Below are 22,337 nucleotides of genomic sequence, written 5' to 3' on the forward strand. Positions count from 1 at the left end.
CACATGTGGCTTTTAGCAAATCTTCAACAAGTTAAAATAAGACTTGCAATAAATACATGTTTTTACCAGAAAATTGAACATCTTGCCAGCTGGTGGTCTCGTGGAAGGGTATTTTAAAAATAAATTATTTATGAAGTGTAAGCTAAGGCTTGAATACAATATTTATGCAATGCACTTCAAGGACAGTGCAAAGCAATTTGCCATTTTAAGTAACAACATGCATGTTTTAAATGATAAAGTAGCCATTAATAAAAGGGGCCTTTTGTTGTGATGGGAGCCTCATAACACTGGCCTATATATGGTTTAACATTCATTAAGAGAGAGATCATCAATTCCCAGTATCAGGCTTCCATGTTTGTTAAAACACAACATTTACAAAATAAATCAGTAAGTTATCTTCTGCTGATATGTTTCTTGCAAGGCAAAAGTGTTTCTGTGAGTTACTGGTGAAAGTGTCTAGTCCATGGAAAACTGTGGGGGTTTTTTTGGTTTGTTTTTTTTTAAAGAAATGAACCATAGAATCCCTGGGTAGGTCTTGGCTGGAGTTGGACAAGCACAGTCTGACCTCCAAAACTGCACCAAACTGTAGGCCAGAACTTGTAACTTGTGCTCACCTTGAGAAATCCTTTGGATTTAGACTCTGGGGCTGATTCCCTCAGGTGAATCCAAAGCATAAGACAATTTCTATTTGCATAATAATGCTGAAACCTGGCCGCAGGGAGAATATGAGCTTATTTCCCTGACCACTTGTCTAACCTTGCCTTTTTTAAAAAGGAAGGTGTTGCTTTTGTTATATTTAGCAGTGTGATAACATCACAAAAAGCAGGAGACTGTCCTTCATTCCTCTGTCTGTGCAGAGGGAGTGAGGAGCTCACTGCACCAATGTGGAACCCAGATAGCCCCCACTCCATTCCTTTGAGTTTCTCTCCTGCTCTGCACCTCTTGGAGTCTCTTGGAAGGGCGTAGCTTCAGAAGGAGACAAAACAAAGCTCTTCACCCTGCCCAGGAACTGCCCCGTGGTGTTGTGTCCCGGGGAAGTGCTTTGCTTTCTGCCACCCTGAATCTTACCAGTGTCCCTGAACATGGGGAAATGGGAATGGGAAAAATGTTCCAATGAGAGTTGGGGGATTTGCTTGTTTTAATGAGCGTTCAGTGTTGCTGGACTCAGGAGGAGCACTCTGAATCAGCTCAGCTTTCCTCAAATTAATCAGGATAGTGTAGATCCACCTACCAGGAAGGTGATATTCAGCCACTAAGCAAACTGCAGCTGGAGTGGTCTTGGTTAGTGGGAGATTCCTTCCTACACATCTCATGGTGTCAGCATCAGTGGCAAGGCACAATCCCTGCCAGGAGCCCAAAAATACCATAGGATCACACCTTGCACCAACTCAGCTCAAGCTGTATTTACAACATTGCTTCAGGGTGCTGCCCACAGGGGAAGAGCCTCAGCTGCTGGAAGTGCATCCTGATCCTGTTATCCCAAGGGAAGGACCTCCCTGGACAGTGTGTGCTTCCAGGAGGAGCATCAGAGCCTGCCACCGCTGACAGGGAAGGATGGGAAGCAGGGCACTGAGATGCCCTGCAGATTAAGGAGCTCGAACTTGTCAGATAACCCAGGTAGGAGGAGGTTGAAGGGAGGTTGTACATGCTCAAAACCTCCTCCTGAAATGAAAACAAAACCAAAAACCTGACAGGGCTGAAGTAATTCTGGTGGAATTTCCTCTTCTGTTCTCAAGCTTCTCTAAGTCCATGTCTGGCTGCTCAAGGTTTGTTTAGCTCAAAGACAAGGATGTATTTAAGTACTGGCACGTTCCCCTTGTAAAGAGAAATAATGGCCTCTTTCTCATGTATCTCTCCTAAAAGATTAGCTCTGAATCATCATTTCTTTTAACCAAAGCAAAATGGCACAAGATAAAATTAGCAAAATTTTCTTACTGTAACAAAAGTAAATACAAAGTTTACCAGTTCAACATATGCAGAAAAGTTATGTTTGTTTTGTTTTACTTTTTTTTGTCAATCTCTACCGAAATCATTATTGTTTCCAATCAGAGGGAACCATAAAGGAATAGTTACAAATAGATTTGATTGCTTGTTTGTTTGGAAGTAGTTTTAACTTTCATGCCACTGGAAATACTTATGGAAATTACCTGAGAACAACTTCTTTAATGTACATATTTCTTTATTCTGGTAAATACGCTTTTAGACATCACTTTTAAAACTTCTTGCCCTTTAAAAATACATTTACTGTAATCAGAGTGCTGTGGTTCCAGGGAGTACACTCCTCTTGGTTTCAGTTTAACTTAACATATGACCTTGTTGATAAGGGAGACCCTCACATCTGACCTTTAGGATCTTCCACAAACCTTTCCCACATCAGGCTGTGGGTTCACATCTGAAAACTCCCAGGCCTTTGACATTTTCTGTTTCTCAGAGCAGACCAACCTTTCAGGGAATCCACATAACAAGTTGTCTGTGGTCCCTTCTGTACATCGTGAATTTACTGATCAGGCTTGTGAAGGTAAAGAGTCTTATCTGGAGATACTGAAAAATTTATTGATCCATTAATTTGCTCACCAAGAGAGTGGAAGATGACTCCTATTCAAACCACTGGGAAAGTATTGTGTGCTACAGGCATTAGCATTTATCTGCTGTGGTAAAAGCACATCTCTTTGTGGTATGATAAAACCTACAAAGACATTAACAATTCCGTTAAAATTTCATGTACTATGGACCTCGTAGGGTATTGGAGTGTATATTCCATTTGGAGGAAAACGCCTGATAAATTTCCACCACAACTTTCTACTTCAGGGCCTACTTAAGGGACCAAATAATGATTTTTTTATTGAATGGTAATATTTCATACCAGGTCTTTTTTGGGTTGAAGATGGTGGCTTTGTGTGAGAGAGCAGTGTGGGTATTTCAGAATAGGTTCTACTGATCTTACAGGTTTTGTAGCTTTTGTAAAGGGCAGTTTTTCACCTTCTTTCATCTGTGCTGGAGCAGCAAACTGCTATTAATGTAGTAGCTGTAGTTTTGCTTAATTTGCTTTAGTGTATGACTGGCAGAATTCTTTCCTGTGTGATTTTGGTTTTGGGGGTGATGGTGGCTTAAGGAAGAACAGCCTTTGCTCCTTGTACATCTCTTTACTTAAATCCCATTCTTGGACCTTTCCCCACTCATTCTTCTTAGCCACCTTCTAAAAGAATGCTTCCCATTTTCCACAGATTGCCCCTATCCTCCTCCAGTAAAATTTCTTCTTAATTTTAATTTTTTTCTTTTTAAATGTTGGTACTGTGTTTTGAGTTATGAAGGGTTTCATTTGACTCTAACGTGCATTTCTGCTTAGCAGTCTTTACTCCCCTCATCATTTCGCCAGTGCCACCCTCTCTGTTCCAACACTCTGCCTGTGCTTCAGTGTACAGCCCCAGCACTTTGCAACCCCATTTTTAACTCTCTCCTTAATTCCACGACTTTGGGGACTGCAGGCTTGATGTTTTCCTGGACCTGGGCACTTGCATATGCCATTTTGGAATGTCCTGAAAAGATGGATCTGTATAATTGGAAGACTGGATGTTCTTTTCTACTGCTCTTTCATTTAAATATTTATAAATAAATTGATAATACAGAAAACATGTTATTCATATGAATAATTACATTCTTGCATGTGCCACTGAATCCTTCCATATACAAAGCTAATAAAGGCATTGAATATCTCCCTTTTTACACTTTAAATAGAGTCTCCTTTGGTTCTCTATTTCGTCAGTAGTTAGCTCTAATACTTGGATGTTCTCTTTATTTATATTTAGGCTGAAAATGGGAGATTCAGGTGGGAGAATATGGTCAATTTTAACTTAATGCTACAGCAGCTGTGAAGGGAATGGTCAATCCATTCATTCTGCCAGTTTTCCCTGTCTCTTCCAAGGCCTTTGATGCCAGATGCTCTGGAGCATGTGAGGGATTTCCTTGAAGGCTGAGAGAAAGGGATGATGATTTTCATTTTTTTTTTCAGGTCAGCTTGTAGCTGCCAGTTCTTGGTAAAGCTGGATTGCAGCAACAAGCTTTAAACACTGTACTTTGCAAGTGGTAGAGGATAATAAGTAAAGGGATTCTCTGAAGTATGGGATGCCTTTATCTGTCTTTCCCTGGTCTTTTGCTATCCCCAATAAATTATAACACATTGCAATTTGAAACGAATTTAAAAGGATGAATCAGAGGATATTTACACTTACATGCTGTCAAAATCCATGGAATTTACAAGTGAATAGTGTTCCAAATATGCTAACATTTTTCTGGCTTCCTGTCATTTCAGTCTGTCCAAGAGCTGTAGTAACTGCAAAGGAGCTGAACCTGGCACAGTGCAAAGAGGTTTTTGGGTGTCTCCTTCCTGAGAGCTCAAGGCATTATTTCAGAATACATGATTCAGTAGGAAGAAGTTGGGCTTTTCCTCAGAAAAGCTCCACACTTCTGTGATTTCTGTTTTATTTTATACTTTTTCCATCTTGAGATCACTGAATCACACAAATCATTGGGATTAGAAGTGCCATCTTGAAATGACCAGAGCAGGGTCACCTACAGAAGGTTGTTCAGGGCTGTGTCCAGTTGAGTTTTAGGTATTTCCAAAGGTGGAGATTCCAAAATCTGCCTGGGCCGCCTGTTCCAGTGTCTTGACCACTTTTCTCCAATAAAAACACCATTAATTTGGTTTAAATATAATTTCCTGCATTTCAGTTTGTGCTTGTCACCTCTTGTAGTGTCACTGTGAGAAGGGTCTTGCTCTCTCATCTTTACTCCCTCCCTCCCATCACATACTGATAAACACATGGATAAAATCTGCTCCCACCACCTCCAAGCCTTCTCCTTGCTGTCTAGTCTGAGATATTCTTCCTCTTTCCAGTAACTGTTCTTCCACAGGCTGAGCTGAACTCGGGTGGCTCAGGTTTCTCCAGGATGTTTCCTGGGTGACATTTTCCATTCCTCTTCCACCAGGAAAGGAGCCATCATTCACCCTGCTTATCATCAGCTTGAGTCCTGCTGGCAGGTGGTTCCTTTCCACTTCTCCTCCTCTCTGCTGCAAGGAGTGCTGTGTGCTGTCCCTCCACCCCTCATAGCGTAGACAACTCTTGTAAAAGTTCAGATCTCTTAAAAAATAGTAATAAAGAAATATTCCACTGTCCCCTCATGCAGTTCTGATCTTAGACTCTGCCTGCCTGAGGGATCATATTTGCTTCTACTCTGCCAACACTGGGGACCTGTGAAATTTCTAGTATGAAAACTAAGAGCTTTTTCTTTGAATTTCTGGTTTTAAATTTCATAGAAACTTTGAGTAGATTTGGGCCCGTTGTGATTGTTCAATATTTAAATTTCTGAGATATTATCCTCCTTTCTTGTTTTTCATACTGTACTAAAAAAAGACAAGAAAAAAGAGAGGTTTCTCAGAATTGTTCTGCGTCATTCCTTCTTTTTACCTGACTCTTTCTCTCACTGGTCTCAATTTGTTATTCATCTTCTTTTTTTTGGCTTCAGCCTCCTGCTGAGATAACTTTTAAAAGAATGCTGTCTGCTTTATGAGTCAGGATTCACAAAATCAGTAGGACTATTTCAAACAGTTTGCTGGCTTCCTCCAAGTCAGAGGCTGTTGGACTCCTTAAAATTAATGTTTAAGTAGTTTAAAGTGTATCGTAGAACCAATCTTGATTTTATAATTTCCTGTGATGGAGACCCCACTTCAGACTTAAAGGTTGTTGACTGTTAGTTGCTGTCATGTCTCAAAATTAATGAATTAATTAAAGAACACACTTGATTTTTCATCTGATTTAACTTCCTATTGGCCTGCCAGACCGTAGGGACACGCTTGAACTGCACAGACTGAAATTTCCTATGATCAAGGAAGACACTGAGCTGCTTGAGGTTTTCTCCCAAAACTCTTGGGTGAGCTGTCCTACTTCTGAACCCTTGTAATTGTTTCCTGGCTCATTTCTGAACTGTTTACAGCATCAGTATCTTCTCAGTATGGATATTAGACCTGAATACTGTGTGAACATGGTGGGGAATAAGCTTGGCTGAAAGATTTAAAAGCATCCTTTCAGTAACTGATGAGATTAGTTTTGGGCTGTCACTTATTCCAGTTCTGAAAATTTCTTCGAAGAGGAGTTGTTATCATGTGAGTTGTTAAAAAACACCCTGTAAAAAAAAATCTGTTAAGTAATAATCCATGATTAATACAGGCTAAATTGCCTTTACAGTCTTAGCAATGTACTGAACCAAAGCAGAGCAACTCTGAAAGCAGAGCAATAGTCCTGCCATCTGCACTGATTTTTGTATTGAGAGAGACTTTGAGGAATATTGGGCTGTAAAGTGCCAGAAATGTCAATTATCAGCATAGTGAAATTATTGTTTGCAAGTGAAAATTTGAGCTCAGGTATCTTGAGTTTGGATGTAAATGCATTCCCTCTAATTACTTAGTAAGGCATCAAGATACTGCATTCTATACCTTTAGTAAAACATCAACTATATGTGTTTTGTACCCAGATGCAGTTCAGAGTAGTGAATCACACATGGCAGGACATGTTCATTCTGCACTGTTTCACTGCAGTCTAGCAAAGAAAACTCAGTCAGGCCCATCATAACGTGCCTGTTGATCCAATGATGCAGAATTTCTTTTTCCTTTTGACCTTTCACCAGGAAAGCTTATAATTTATACATGGAGTAGCTCTCATTCCTTGGGACAAGCAGGCCAAGCAGTCTTTGTAGAAGTAGGCACCTATGGTTTGCTGAGCAATTTGCTGCTCAGCTTAATGAACCAGGATCTGCCTGATTTGATTTTGCCAGTATTTAGCAGCCTAATATGTCTGCCTGGAGTATTTACACATTAGGTAGTTGAGATGTAGTTCAGCCAAAGGCTCTATGGGAGAGTGGGATGGAAAAGGCCCCAAATTAGATTTGCCTCAAGCTACTGTGGCAGCTTGTGTAGACAGAGATGAATTTTGAACTGAAGAAAGCCAAAGTGATTTTGTTTAACCATTTTCCTCACTTTTAAATAAGCTGGTGTATAATATCACAATTTGTTTTGGTTTTCCTCAATGAAAATTCTGAAGTCTTTAACTGCTGACCAGGCAGGTTATTTGGAGGTCAGAAAAAGCCCCAAATCTCACTGTTTCTAACTTCTTTTAAGCACTGTGCATTCAGTCCTGAGAAAAATATTAGTATTCTAATTTTACAGTCAGCATCATTATTCTGCTTCCTCCTGATCTTAGTGCCATTTTGGCTACTCAGCTGGGGTAAAAAGTGTAGAAAAATCAGCCATACATATCTCAGTTAAATGTGAGTATTGTCTGTAATTGAGAGGGATATTGTATTGTGTGTGAGATGGGGTTGGGACAATGTATATTATTTATTGAGATTCCTTGCATATCCCAGTCTTTTGGCATTGTGAGAATTATTATAAAACACCAAAAGTGGAGATTGTGTGCATGCTTTGTAATGAACATGGAGGGGGAAAACCCCTTATATTTCTTGTTACATTTAGATGGACAGTGCTTTTTTTTTTTACTAAGGTCCTGTTTCCTTTGATGCCTATTCAGCACTGTTTTGTTTAATGAGATAACTTCAGTGCGTGTTCTCCATCACTTATTTAACAGGATATCTGTTTTCCATGTTGTCTTTTAAATCAGAAAGCAGTTTAATTGTTCAGTGTGGGTGGGGCTATGAAATGGGGACAGAACGTACCCTTGGGTTGTGTTTCTGGACTGCTGGGATTTCAGCAAGGGATTGTTATATCCAAATTCAAGATTGTTTGGGTCTCAGTGAAGGGACATCTCCTTTGGATTTTCTTCCTTTCATATTTTTATGCACCTGTACAGCCAAATATACAAAGTGCAGCCCTGTTCTGCATGATAGATGAAAGCTGTGCTGGAGTCAGCTGGGCCCCGGCTGCTCTCAGCTTTGTTGTTTGAAAAGGGACTACATCCTAAACTACCTCATTCTTTTAAATATTAGTGAGCCAATACAGTGAATTTGGATCACTAAAGTTGACTGAAGGTGCATTGTCTGCCTCGTGTGTTGTGTCTGGTAAATAGCTGGTTCCTGTGGGAAGCACCTAAAAAGATAGAGGGTCTTTGGTAGCACATAAATTCTTTAAACAAAGCTTGGTCACAGCAAACTCTTAACATCAGTCTTCGAAGAAGGATAAAAGAGGAGGAAGAGATTCAGACAGCTTTTTCCTTTTGTAAACTTGCTACTTTATAGGGGAAAAAATAGCTGGAAATAGCCTGTCTCGTCCCAAATGAAAGGTTGTGGATTAAGGTACTGCATTAGTGAAACAGCTGCACCGATGTGAAACAGAAAGTCCTCCAGCTTCAGCCATTATGGGTTTGTTTGGTTAGGTCTAATTTTGGAAGTCATTATAGCAAAGGTAAATGACTTGCACAGGAGACTACTGTAAACAAAAGGCTTGATACATTTACTTTGGCAGGAGCCTCGAGGAGTCTCGGGCCTTTCACTGCCTCCTTTATGCAGCGCCTGTCCTGCTCTCACTGCCCGCCTGTGTGCAGGCAGCTCTCCCTTCCCTCCCTCCCCTCTGACAGCTTCTTTCCCCCTGACAGGTCGGATTTAAGGGTGGCAGCACCTGCTGCTGAATTGCTCATGTGTAGCTGTAGAACACCTTTATGTTTAGAGTAGCTGCCCCTGGATTTCTAAAGCTGCTGTGTTTTGCTCAAGTAAGAATCGGCTCCCTCCCAGTCTAGTCCTGGAATACAATCTGGTTCAAACACTTCACCTCTGTTTGTGTCTCCTTACTGGTTGCTTTTCGTGTTTTTTATTTTATCATTTAATAGATTTACACTTAAGAGATTCTAAGCATGCTGATGCTTAGCTGAGTTTTCTAGTTTTTTGATGAAGATGAAATGATAATGAGAATGATAATTCCCTCCCCAGGTCTGTGCCCGTGTGGTTCAGGGAAGGCTCTGTCCATTCCACACTGACTTACACCTGTGTAGGTGAGGATGATGACAGAATGAGAGTGCCCATGCAGGGCCTGCTCCTTCCCTTTCACAGAGCTCCTTGGGAACATTTCCTATGGGCCTGGCAGAGCTTTCCTGGATCTGTAGAGCTGGGAGGGTGAAGGAGAGGAGCAGAGTAAGAATTCTCTCCTTGTGCACTCAGGTCCTCTGTCCTGCACCCCCTGGCTGCTGGGTGACCAGGAACTCCCCTCTGCAATCCCTGCCATGGGTGACTTCTGACTGCTCCCCCTTCCCAGTTGTTGGGAAGTGCTTTCTGTCAAGGAATATTTGTTCAGGCGTGTTTTGACTTCTAAAACATATGGGGCAGACTACTGTTAATTATTTTGTTTAAAATACAGGATGATTATGCTGCTTCTCCAAATGACAAGAGGCCCATCCCTGCACGTCCTCACACACTTTCTGCCTGTGGGGGTGGCAGTGCTGCTGGTCATTCTGATAAATAACCAGTACCAAAGGAATTACAGGGCCATTTCTTTGTGCTGCTGTAGAGGAGGGGATTATCTTTATCTTTGGAATTGCTCCCTTAGTGCTTGTTAACTAGAAATACAGTAATTGAGAAGCTGGTAGGAAAAGATGTTGTCTGATAGTAGCCCTGATCTCTAAAATGGAGTATAACTACATAATAATTGCACACTAAAGTGTTTGACTGGTATGACAGATGTAAACTAGCCAGCCATGGAATGGCATGCCTGGAAAAAGGTTTTATTTCAGATTAATTTCATCTCATGCTGTATATGCACCGTGTTTGTGCTTTCAGGTCAGGCAATTGATTCTGAAGAAAAAGATGTGGGTTTAGCTGCATGGACTCTTTTGAACTTCCTTCCACCTGCAGGGTTTTTGAGTGTCAGGAGAAGCAGACAGCTTGGGTGTTTTTCTGCAATGTCTTCAAAACCCAGAAATGTAATGCAAAAATCTCTTAAAGAGAAACATCTTGCACTCCAGCTTATGGGGGAAAAATGCAAAAGATACATCTCTTGAAAAAGCCAGCACAATGTTTTGACTTTACAATAAGTCACTAATAAAATACAGAAAAAATAAAATACAGATTATTTTTTTTTCCTGTGAGGAGGTGATTTAATGTCATCACATCCTTCTGTATAAAGCTTAATGGTGAGGTTTGGTTACTCTGCCCCCAATATTGAAGACAAACCCAGTGTCAAGTGCAGAAGTTTTGGCTACCCAGACTTGTTTTAAATTTCCAGTGTGAGGTTCAGCCTGGAATTTCAGGGGCAGTGATGTGTGGCTGTCAATAGAACAAAAGCTCTTGGAGAAATGAACACTGGGATGTTCTGTGTGCTGATCCCAAAATGCTCCATGCACTGCATCCATCAGAAAGTGGGCAGAAGGAGACTGTAACTTCTAAAAATGAAGAACCAACATAATTAGCAGCAAAGATGTGATATCTAAATTGAAGACCTGTGAATTTAATATCATAGCCTTTGTTTCATCAAACAGTAAAGTTGTATGACTGCATTTTTAGAAGTTTATGCTCATGGGCATTAGTGTATTCCTGATTTTTATGATATGCTATTCCTCTTAATTAATGTCTATTGTGGAGGATGTTTTATGTGCTTTCAAAACGTCAGAACATGCTTTAGGTGTAACATTCTCAATAAAATTGACTGTGAAAATACTCTTGTTTTATTTTAAAAAGGAGTTTTGCCAACTCTGCCCAGATGTACTGAATTTAGTAAACACTCCAGGTAGGTACTAAAAGCCCTGCCATTGGCAGGGAGGTCTGTGGGAGCTCCCACTGAGCTTTCACTGCCTCTCACCCCCAAACCTTTGGATAAATGTGGAAGTGTGTGCTGTCCCAGGAGCTGTTGGTCTCACTGCTTCAGCTGTGAGAGGCTGAGAGGAGGCTCTCAGGGGTGTCCCTGAATTCTGGTACTTGAAAGAATCTAGATTTGTTCTTCTAAGCTTACACAAAACTGGGTGTGTGTTATGGCAGGATCTGCCCCTGGGCTCCCTGTGACGGGGCAGGGAGGGAAGGGTTGTGTTCTTGTCTTCTTCATGCTGCACAAGGCCAGAGAAGGCTCAGAAAGGGATTCTTTAAGTCTGTGAGAAAATACAACTGCAACAGGAGGAATTTTCTGTTTAAGCCAGTTTCTTTTTCAGAGTTTCTGTTGCTATAGCCACTTTATTCCAAGTAGAACTGCTGGAAAGGATGGAAATGGAAAAAAACCTGGCCAGTTCCTTGTTCATTCCTTGTGCAACAGGTGCAGTGTTCATTTGTGAGCACGGACTGAGCTGAATCTCCTTCCATGCCCAGAGAATGCCTGCAGGCAGCACCTTCCACGAGAACCTGGGATTTCTGTGTTTCATATTCCCTGGAAGGATGCCAAGCAGAATTTAATTGCTTGTGGTGAAATCTTTCTCTGTGGCTAGATAGGACATTGAATGCTTTTGAACTTCTAAATTGCCATGGGACAGCCTGATTTGGCACGGTTGTGTTTAATCTGCAGACAGATAATGAAAGATACTTCATCACACAGAGTTCTTTGATGCACTTCTTTGTTATATAGATACCAGGCTTAACTGGAGGGAGAGGAAGGGAGCTCCTGCAATAACACACACGTTTGTTTTTCTGTTTAGTAAATTTGACAGCTGTTTGGTTTGGCTTGTGTCTGCCCAGGAAACCACGTCTTGTCTCCTGGAGAGGCTGTTGGGAAAGGTCTAACGCCAGAAGCTGCGAAAGATCTCGGTCTCCCCGAAGGGATTGCAGTGGCAGCAGCTCTCATTGATGCCCATGCTGGAGGACTAGGTACTCACTCATGGATTTACCATTCTTGGAGACAGGAGTTGTTGAATTAATTTTAAAAAGTCATTTTTCTCAGAGTTGGTTTTTATCCAGCCATTTGCTCTGATGCTTTTCTTAAAAAACCCCCCAAAATCATCACAATAACTGCTAATACTCCAAATCTGTTTCTAGAAAGGGGATATATCACTGTTACATGTATTTTCAGCTGGATTTGCAAATTGTTTGTTAATTTCTGCTAGTTCCACTTTTGCCCGAAACACCATGCTGTTGGAATGCCAACATGCTGAGAGTTTGCATCTTCTGTTGCTCAAAACTTCTGGGATAGACAAGAAAAATTTAAAAAAACCAACATTCTGGGGGAGAGGTCTCATGTTTGAGGCTTGTTCATATTTAGGCTTCGTATTCATTTTAGAAGTGATTCATGATTCAAAGCTTTAAGGCCTGGTGCTTTGACTTTTTCTCTTTTCCAGCACAATATTCTGATGTTCAGCCCTGGTTCATCTTTTTCAAAATACATTTGATGAGGCTCAGCAAGTTCATTTTCTTACTATGCTGTTTGGCCTTATCTAAATACAGTCAATAACAAAGATTCAGTGTAACTTTTTCAGCAGGAAATTGAGGGTTTTTTAGTTTGCTGGTTTAGAAAACAGTCTTACCTCAGGAAGTTTCTGTGTTATTGAAACAGTACTCTTTAATGGAAAGCTATTGCTCATCAGAGGATTTTTTTCTAGATCTAACTGAAATATGATGAGCTGCTAAACGACCAGTTTAGTTTCAAATGTTTTGTGCTTTTTTAAATTGCATTTGTCCTTCTAGAAACTGTGGCCTGGAACTTTTTAAATGTTTAAATGCCTTTACTTTGCTTCTGATAAGGTTAAGTAATCATGGAAATTGCTTTTCTTGCTACCTGGGAAGGATTAGATGTAGATCTGTCTGCAAAAAGGAAGACTGAGCTTCAGTGTCATATTTGTAGGTGTGTTGTGACTGACTTAAAAATATGTGTCAGTTAGTATCCTGATTGCATAAAATTGTGCTTAAAACTGTGTGCCCTGGCAATTCTGTGTTCTTGGAAAAGTATATAGTAATAATCTGACCCAAAAAAATGAACTTGCTGCAAAACTGGGTTGTCACAGTGCATGTGAAAGTGGCAGTGGAGGGTCCTTGTTTAACTGGCATCATTATGTGATACTGGATCCAGAGCACAAAAAATTTGTCCATTAAGTTTCATGTGCTAAAATCAATCAGGTGAATTTCAAGAAGAATAGAGAGTAACTGTCTGTTCCTTGATACAGGCTTCTGTAAAGAAGCTCTGACATTAGAAATACTCAACTACTGGCATCCCTCAGAGGTGGGCTAATCTGTATATGTTTTCCCAGATGGCACCACAAACACCAGCAGACTCCTGAAATGATTGCCAGGAGGAGAAAAACAACATTCAGGTTGTCGTTAGAGAGAAGGGGGAATTACAGAGGGCAGTCAGGAAGGCAGTGGGAGAACCTGCATGGTAATCACACCGTAGCTCAGTGCAGTCTGGGACAAGAGGAGGATTTACAGTGAAACTCATCCTTCTTGAATCTGGGAAGGGTAATAAATGTGTGGAAATGATGTGGAAACTTAGTAGAAAGGACAGTGAAAATGAAAAGATTTTGATAGTAAAAGTGATAGCAGGAGCAAAAGGAGAGTTGAAAAGTGCAAATATACGTAAAGAAAATATCCTGCAGGCTAAACAAGAATGACATGGTGGACATCTTGTTTTCAGTGTTAGTAACTTTTGATGCAGTTCAGATCTGCTTTTGGCTGGATGTGAAGTGGGTTTGGCTGGGCAGGTTCCTGAAGTTTATGAAGGCTTCAAAGTTTTGAGTACAATAAGGCAGAGATAAAGAATTATTTAATGTGTATGTTTGAGGAGGTCGTGTGTGACTCCTGGATCACTCCATCTGATTCCTCTTATGGAAAAGTGAAGATCTAAGAGCCAAGATGTCTTACATTTTGACCTACTGTACCAATTTCAAAGAGTGTACAGATAAAACTCTGAGTATGGGAGGCCAGGCTTGTGGGACTGGCCTCATAAAAATACTGTTTACATTGCACCTTTTCAAAAGGCATCAGCATTGTTTCAACAAAAGTAGATGATTTATGGTGCAGTGTTTAAAATACCGTGGCACTGTGGAAGAGATCCAGAAGTACACATTGCTAAGCACTGCCTGCATTCCTAAAAATCTCTCCTCTATTCTGTGTGGTGCACAGACTTCTTGTTCCCAGTCTCTGATTTTGAGTCTGCCTCAGACAATGAAAAATTCCACCTAAGCTAAAGGTGGAAGTTACTTATAACAACAATTATATAACTTCTAGCTGATATGCCAGACTTTTTTGTTGTCTGACTTTAATTAGTCACAGAGAAAGACTCTAACAATTCTAAACACTGGTGAAACCACTGACTAAAATTCCAAAAAGGGCCATAATTCCTGTTATGCAAAATGCATATTTTCTTAGCAATTAGAAAGATCTTTTCAGTTTTATATTGTTTATGAAAATGCATTTGCAACATATGCTGACTATTTAGTTTAATAGATTTCTTCCCTCTCAAGTGTGAACAGTATTTTTAACTCAAGAAATTCTAATACAGTGTTGCTTAGTACAGGAATTTGCCTTGTAGACAGCCCTATCCAAAATTCTTAATATGCACTCATCATGTTGGAGCAGTGAAAACTAAAGCATGAGTTGAAGCCTTACTTTTAGCTTTTTGTTGTTCCTGACTCTCTTTATGGCAGCTGTGCTACTTCACAGTTACAAGTCAGTTTGGTTAAAGGGACATGAGGATGGATTTTTTAAGAGTTTAAAATTTTAGCCCTTAATTTTCTGATTATTTAGATGACTCCCAACTGTGGTAACACCAGGATAACCACGATGATCCCAGTAAGACAAACCCCAGCAGACTGATTGGATAACAGAATGTTGCAGTGGTGGCCTAAACAAGAGGGTGTTAATGAAATGTAGGATATGAACCAGCCCTAATACTTGGCATCTTTCACTATGTCCAGCAAATGTTTTCCTGATCCTTCTACAGGGAGGAGAAAGGGGGGTTTTTTAGCAGGATTGACAAGCTGGTCTCCAGATTGAGCTTTGCAGATGCAAATGCACAGTCTGGTCACCAGTTTGCCAGCTGAAAAGCCATGTTTAAGAAAACAAAAGACCAATATAAAAATGTTACTAGTTGGCTGCTGCATTTTGCTGGGTGCAGCACAATGTGATGCCAGGATGCAGCCTGGGAGAGGAGGAGGAGAGGGGTGGATTCCCTCTGTAGCCTCTCCTGAAGTGAATCAAGCAGGATGGGATGTGTTCTGAGGCTTTCCCTGGCACTTCCTGGGTGTATTTTCTGCTGCAGGCTGGGTGTTGCTGACTTTGTGCTGCATCCTGTGCTATCCTGCACACAGAGCCAAGCTCAGTTCCTCAAAGAGGAGGGATAATCTGCCTTTAGATGGTCCTGACATGGACACAACAGCAACAGCAGTGAAGACAACAAAGCTGGCAGCCTTCCAGTCTCCTGCCAAGTTACCCCTTTCTCCAACTCATCCCCTGACAAAGCACATCATCCAGGATGTTCATGATAAACTGTGAACAAATAAACACATCTGCAGCCTGCCACTACAGCAGAGCACTTTTATTCTGCATGTCAGTGAGCTACCTAAGAGAATAAATGTCAGGTTCTAGGCAAAATAACACTTAAAAATTATGATGATAGACATGAACGTAGAAGAAATCATCTTGGGTTCTTATATCTGGAATAAATATTTTAATCTGATGGATAAAATTATTTTCTTTATTGGCTAAGTAGACTTTCTTGATTAGTGGCAGTGGTGTGAGATACTCAGCAATTATTTGAGTGCAGGAAAGGTCTGTTTGGTGAGGGGTGGCTTGTTCTTCTTTAAGAGAGAATTTTAATTTTACTTTAATAGGAGTAATTGGAGCAGATGTGAAAGGACATAACCTTCCATGTGAGAACCAGCCAATTACATCCCGAGTCGCTATGATCTGTGGAACATCTTCATGCCACATGGGGGTAGGTTGTATGTGTCATCCTAATTTGTGCAGAATTTACTAACTTATGTTTTTGAAGGGAAAATTGACCTTTGTCCTTCTCACCCGGTTCTTTTTTCCCTTGAATTTTTTTCTGGTAACTCTATCTTTACCTTTGGATATTAATTATAAATTACCGTGCATTTGCTATTAAGCAAGAACTTTAATAGTAGTAGAAATCAATACTGAAAAATGACATGGAAAGTAAAATCCATGATGCCAGAGTGGCTTAAAGAGCAGCCTGAAATCTGAGCCAAAGCCTGAGCCTGAGTTATCTGTGACAAGCCTGTCACTAATGTGTTACAGAAGAGCGTCTTTGGAGAAGGAGGGCACGTTTTCAGGCACAGCCCTGCTCCCCCACCTCTTCCCTTAATCAATATAAATCCTTCTCCCTCTGCAAATTGCCATGGTGTATAGAATTATGAGACATATCATGACTAAAAAGAAAGAAAACCCCCCCATAAGCAGTTTTCACTTTGCTAATTTTTCTCAGTGAATTAATACAAAAGCTTTTTCTGAGATTGCAATTAAAATTTAGTGTCTGCTTTTGAAATTTATACTGTTTTAAAATGCATGAGTCTGAGAGCATTCCATTTAGATAAGTACCCTTTTCTGCCACATTTTTTATTTAAAACTCATTTTGGTCTTAAATTTAGACTGATTAGAACTTGGATTTTTCCAAAAGGTGCAAATGGCACTGGGAGTGCTAGAGGTGTTGGAGGACTGACATGCTTCATGGAGAAAGCTCCAGGAGAGAAAAAGAAAGGAGGCTGATAATAAAACATCAGGCTTAACAATAAGTTAAGTTGTCTCTGTAGTAACAGCATGAATCCATGGTGATCTTGAACATGCAAATGGTGATCTTGTCACATGGATTGTTGTTCAGCAAAGCATTTTAGCACATGATTGAATTTAAAGACGTGAATAATCCCACTATTGTGAGGCACAACATTGAGCTTAAATCCTGTAGACCAATTGGAATATATTTTGGTTCCTTCCTAAACAAAAGTTTCAAGCTTCAAACTCCATCACTCTTGGCTTGCTCTGTCTTTGAAAAATTCCCCTGGTACCTGTCTGTCTGTGATAGGGCAGGTGGGGCACCCTGGGGGAAGAAGTCACCCTTCAAGCTCTGCCACTGCTTTCGTTATTTCCAGGTTTTTTGATGGAGGTTTCTGCCCTTTCAGTAGAAGCTGTTTGAGTGAACTCTTCCTAACCTGTTTCATTTAGCTGAGTTAGTTTAAATTGTTAAAATGAGTTAATAGAGACATGGTACTGGACTGCAGTGAGCTGAAGAGCTCATAGGCAGCTTCCCCCAAAGGTCTAAGGGCAATGTTGGGTAGCTGGCAGTGGGCCAGCTGGCTCTGGCTCATTCCTTTAGTACAACCAGCTCTGGAGGAGGACATGTGTGTGGTTATTTATTAATTTTTAATATTTGTACATTGGTAAGTTCTAACGTAGGCTCAGTTCACAACTGTAGATTGTTTGACTTCCCAACTAGAGCACAGCACATCAATATTAACACGTTTTGTGTGCACACTCCACAACCATGAGAGTCGTGGCTCCATTAAATATGCTAATGTGGCAAACGGGATGTGATAAAGTCCATGTTGATGTTCTGTCGTCAAAGCAACCCCAAAGTCTGATGCAGACTGCACAAGGCAGAACCTTTTAAGGCTTTTAATCACTTCAGTGCAAATTCAGGAATAGGTGCTTGTGCAGATTTTGCTAGATGTAAGTAGATTTCTGCTTAAATCTACCTACTCAGCATTTTATAATCATTTCCTTAACTGCCTGCCTTCACTCATCTGCACAGGGAGGGGTATAACAATCTCTAGCCAGCAGACAATGAGCAAATTCTAAACTCCTCTGGATCTAATCTGTGAAAGGATTTTAGTTTTCTGTTCTTTTATCTATTACCTGCACAGGCTGCATGAAGTGAACATGGAGCACACAGAGCAGTTGTATTTGTGTTTTAATGAGACCTATATGCAGCTGCATTTGGCCGAAATTAGCTGTTCCTTTTTTTAATTAGGGCTATAAAATGAAAGTATATTATACTTGTGTTTTGATAGAAATATATATTTTCTCTCTCTGTGTGCACCGAGGGACCCCGAGGGCTACAGAGATTAATCATCGAGTTTAATTTAATGCAGTGGGAGAGAGACCTGTGTGGTCAGGCGGGCATTAAAAAGTGCCTTTGATGTGCCTCAGGTGCACTGAGCCCCAGTGAGCCAGCAACAATAATACCTTTGTGAGATGATCAGAGACGAGAGAGGGAGAAAATGGCCTGTGTGGAAACTCAAGGCCGTCCTTTGTTGTGGTTCTGGCAAACGAAGGAGCCAACTGTCAGGAGAAATTCAGCAAACAGAAAGCAGGGGGAAAGGACGGCTGGGTTTCTTTCAAGGGGCCGTAACAGGAAACTGTTCAAAATCATCTTTGCCTTTCTTTTCCACCCCTTCCTCCTCCTCTGGTCAGGGCAGAGGGACAGCTCTTGGTATATGTGTGTTGGTACAGTAGTTCCATTCTCTAGTCCAAGTACTCCATGAGTCACAGGAGCAGGTAATGCTTGAACACAGCATTTACTTTAAACTTCCAGAGAAACTGCTCCTCGACCCAGTTTTCATTACCTCCAGGACTCTAGAGATCTTAAACAAAAGACTTTGCTAATCATGCCTTTGATATTTTAGAAAGTACAAATGTGGAACCTAATTTTACTCATGGCTATAAGAGTATAATTTGTGGTGGAGCTACCATTTTTAAGTGAGGATACACTTTTGGAATTAACCACTGACAGTTTGGGGTAATCAGACACACAGAGAGACTTTCGTGTTTCTGTTGAATAGCTCATGAAAGCAGCAAAATGCCTGTTGTAGTTAGGTTATTGACCCCAGCCCAGGTCTGAGCTGTTGGTTGCTGAAAGTCACTGCCACCTCAGGGCTCATCCATTATCCATGAGGAAAAAGAAAAGAAAAGATGGTTTTCTGAATATTTTTGGACAGTTATGCATTTTACATGATTCTTTGCTGCCTCCTTTGCCCTAGCAAAAGTCATGGGTAGAATTTGCATTTGGAATGGCAAATAAGCTCTTCTTTCACTTGTGAAGGATTGTCCCTTTGTTTGGGGCTGGGATTCATCCCTGCAGGTTTGATCTCTTGTGCCCAAGGCTGTTCCCTGACTTTCCTGGTGGGTTGCCACTGCCATCGTGCTTTGCAGGCAGAGGCTCTGAGCTCCAGCACCCACACGTGGCTTCCGAATTTTTAGGAGCCTTTCCCTGTGTAGCCATGGTGGCTACACAAAACGTGTGAGTAGTTTTTCCCAGCAAAATCACAGCAGGTTTGAGCCACTACAACAGGAGCTTGCCTGTTATTCCTAACTTGCAGTTTGCATGGGTCTAACAGACATGCCCCAACTTCTGGGAATAAGGTAATTGGCTTCCCTAAAAGCCTGTCTTCCTGCCAGTGTCTTAGGGTTTTAATGGGGTATTTTAAAGGTTTCAAAAATTATTTTTCTTCTGAAACCTTTATGTGATCGGGAAGATTTCAGGCAGAGATTTCTGTATTGCCATGTCCCAGTCTTGGACACAAGCATGCTTTTGCAGGGCAAAGTTGTACCATCATGAAAATATTTGTTGTTCTTGCTCCAGCACCTTTTTTGATTCCCAGCTGAAGAAAGTAGCCAGAGCAGATTCCAATGGGAACATTCTCTGGCCTAATTTCAGCTTATTGATGGGGGGAGTCTGAATTGGCTGGCATTTTGAGTCCCAGATGCACAAGGTTTTGTTCCTTCATGTCCAGAGTCTCTGATATTTTTTTTTCTGTCTTCATTTGGTGATGTGGTCTGTGTTCTTCTTCAGTCATTCCTTCTTTATCAGTTCTCTGTACTCAACACCTCGTTTTGGGGGTTGTCAAGGAGTTTCTTCAAGTTTAGATGTAATATCTTCTTTTGCATCTGTTTTTGTTACTTCTGTGACTCTTGGCATTAGGAACGGACTCACCTGGCTTGCTGCACAATTCTTTTTTCCCTGGGTGATAATGTGGATGTGGTTCGAACTGTATAATTTAGTCACTTTTTTATTTTTTAAATTGGAGAGGCACAAGTAATTTATCTCCTACCTTTTCAGATTTAATACATGAACTAAAAGAGCAACTACATGAACAGCAAAATGCGCAGATCTTTTTGCTGTCCCAATGTTTACTATGGATTATTTCAGGAAAAATATCCCATTCTCTCTTTCACTAAGCCTGACCAGCCTTTGAGTGTTTTCTGCTAAAGGAACTGCAGCCCAATTTGCTTTTTCTAAATTTGTTCATTTGATTCTCGTGATGACTGGCAAACACAATAGAGCTTCTTTGCTCCACAATATCCGCCCGAGCTGCCAGCTTTGTTCACACAAATAGAGTGTAAAGCACGTTTCCACCCCCAGAGCATGCACAGTACGTGTCCTTTGCAGTACATCCTGGAGAGGAGACAGCAGAGACATGCTGGCTCAAAGTGTTCTCAGAGCCTGATCTCTAATCTCAGTGGGAGCCAGACCAGCAAGTGGATTCAGTATATTTTGGCTCTGATACGAGAGTCTCCTCTTCAGAACATGCCACGTTGTTAAAGCAGCAGCCTTTGGAGTAATCACTGCACACACAGGGACTCCTCAGCTGCTCGAAGCGATGTGTGAAGAGGGGAGAGCTCGCAGGGAGCGGTGCCTGCTGTGCCAGCTGCGGGCAGTGCGGTGGGACGGCACCGCGGGCGAGCCTCGCACGCTGCCCCCGCCGCCCGGGCATCCCTGGCTCGGAACGTGCAGTCCCCGGGGGGACAGGGCAGGAGCCCAGGGCAGCACAGCCCCTGCCAGCTGGCTGCGACCCAGCCTTTAGCAAAGGCAGCAATTTGTCCTTCTCCTGACCAGGGGAAAGGCGCTGCGTTTGGGAGGGTCAGGCGAGCGGGAGAAGGGGCAGAAATGCAGGAGGGAAAAAATAAAACCAAAAGCAGACCTAGTGAGGCTGGGGCAGCCTGGGCAAGTTTGGGAAATTATCTTTGTGAGCTTTATGAAATTGATAAGCGCTTGCCCTCTTGCTTTTTAAATATTCCTCTCTCCTGTAAAGCCTGTTCTGCACATGAGCCACAGAGCCAGAGTCTTTGGAGTGGGAGAAAGAACTGAGTGTCACAGGAGCCTCTCGCTCTCCCTGTCCTCATTCGGCACAGTTCTGCTGCCTCCTATATTGCATTTGGCAGCAGTCACGGTGCTGACTTCCCAGCTAATGAAGATGTTTTACATTTAGGGAAGGCTGCATAAAATGAAAACCACATTTACTTCACAACTGTTGTTGCAGGTTGCCCGTCCTTAGTGTACACAGATTTAGGCTTATGTAGAAAAGGTCACAGAGCCTATTTAGGTGCCTTTTCAGCCAATGGCCTTAGAAGGGTTATAAATCCATAAAATTGCCACCTTCTTTTACTTGTCCCTCAAAGAACTCCTCCACACCCTTTTTAATGAAACTCTCTCGTTCCATGTTCTAGCATCCTCGGTTTCAAAAAGAAACAAACACAACTGTAATATCCCCTTTGCTGGCATTAATTTGCCATTGTATGCTTTGCTTGCTTTGTTTTGTTTTTGAAAAGCAAGAAGTAAAATATTTCTGCTAGCAGGGCATATAAAAGATTGTTGCTTTTCTGACCTCCCTATTATATTAATAAAAGCTAGGAAGACTTCAGTAGTGGTGGGAGATCATGTGCAGGCAGCCTCCAAAACCCAAAGCACTTACTTGCAGAACTAGTAAACCACAAAGCTTAAGATCTTGAAATGTAAATAGGAAGTTGGAGAGTTTACTTTAGAGCCAGCAGTGGTGAGTCTGTACAATGTTTATTTCTGCTTGCCTCCCAGCCTTTCCTAAAGCTTGGCAGAGATGAAAGAGAGGCTTTCTCAGTGAGTTATTAAAAGTTTTTGTTATGAGCAAGATTCCTTTGTTCCTGGCCTGGCATAATTCAAAGCTCAGTTATGCCTTGGTGACGGGGAGAATGGGACATTCCTATTTAGCATATACCTGTCCAGAGACATCAAAGTTTTGTACCCCAGTGCTTTGCTGGTAATCAACCTGTGCAGGGGAATGTCTCTGAAAACAATTTAATCTCTATTGTACATAAACTAGATAATGCTTAGTAACATTCCCACAAAACTGTACACTCAGCTCTCCTTGCCTTTGGTGAACAGATCAGTTGAGTTCAAAGACTCAAAGAGCAGATGTGGACAGGGAGAAGGCTTTGAAAAATGCTCTGCTTGGAGAACCATGAAGGCTGATACTCAAGAGGCGACTCACTGGCATTAGTGGAAACTTTGAAAATTCCAACACACTCGGTGCTTTCCATGCTGTGGTTAAGTGCAAACTGCCCTGTGTGACACAGAGGAGCAGGGTGTTGGCTTTAGGGTACTGAGCCTTTGGAATACTTGCCCAGAGAAGCTTTGGCTGCCCCATCCCTGGAAGTGTCCAAGACCA

The 22,337-nt window shown here is 41.4% G+C and overlaps 1 protein-coding gene across 4 annotated transcripts in view; it reads left to right on the plus strand.

Annotated features, from left to right (window-relative positions):
• The window catches only part of FGGY (FGGY carbohydrate kinase domain containing), a 129,227-nt gene that overhangs the window by 50,378 nt on the left and 56,512 nt on the right, over positions 1-22,337 (plus strand). For 3 of the 4 annotated variants that reach the window (XM_069023541.1, XM_069023539.1, XM_069023542.1), the window contains 2 exons: positions 11,653-11,781; positions 15,735-15,838. In XM_069023541.1, coding sequence (XP_068879642.1) covers positions 11,653-11,781; positions 15,735-15,838 — 233 coding nt within the window. The remainder of the gene's footprint in view (positions 1-11,652; positions 11,782-15,734; positions 15,839-22,337) is intronic. The other variant, XM_069023540.1, reaches the window with a different exon arrangement.

Source organism: Aphelocoma coerulescens, chromosome 8 (genome assembly GCF_041296385.1).
Source record: "Aphelocoma coerulescens isolate FSJ_1873_10779 chromosome 8, UR_Acoe_1.0, whole genome shotgun sequence".
Taxonomy (NCBI): domain Eukaryota; kingdom Metazoa; phylum Chordata; class Aves; order Passeriformes; family Corvidae; genus Aphelocoma; species Aphelocoma coerulescens.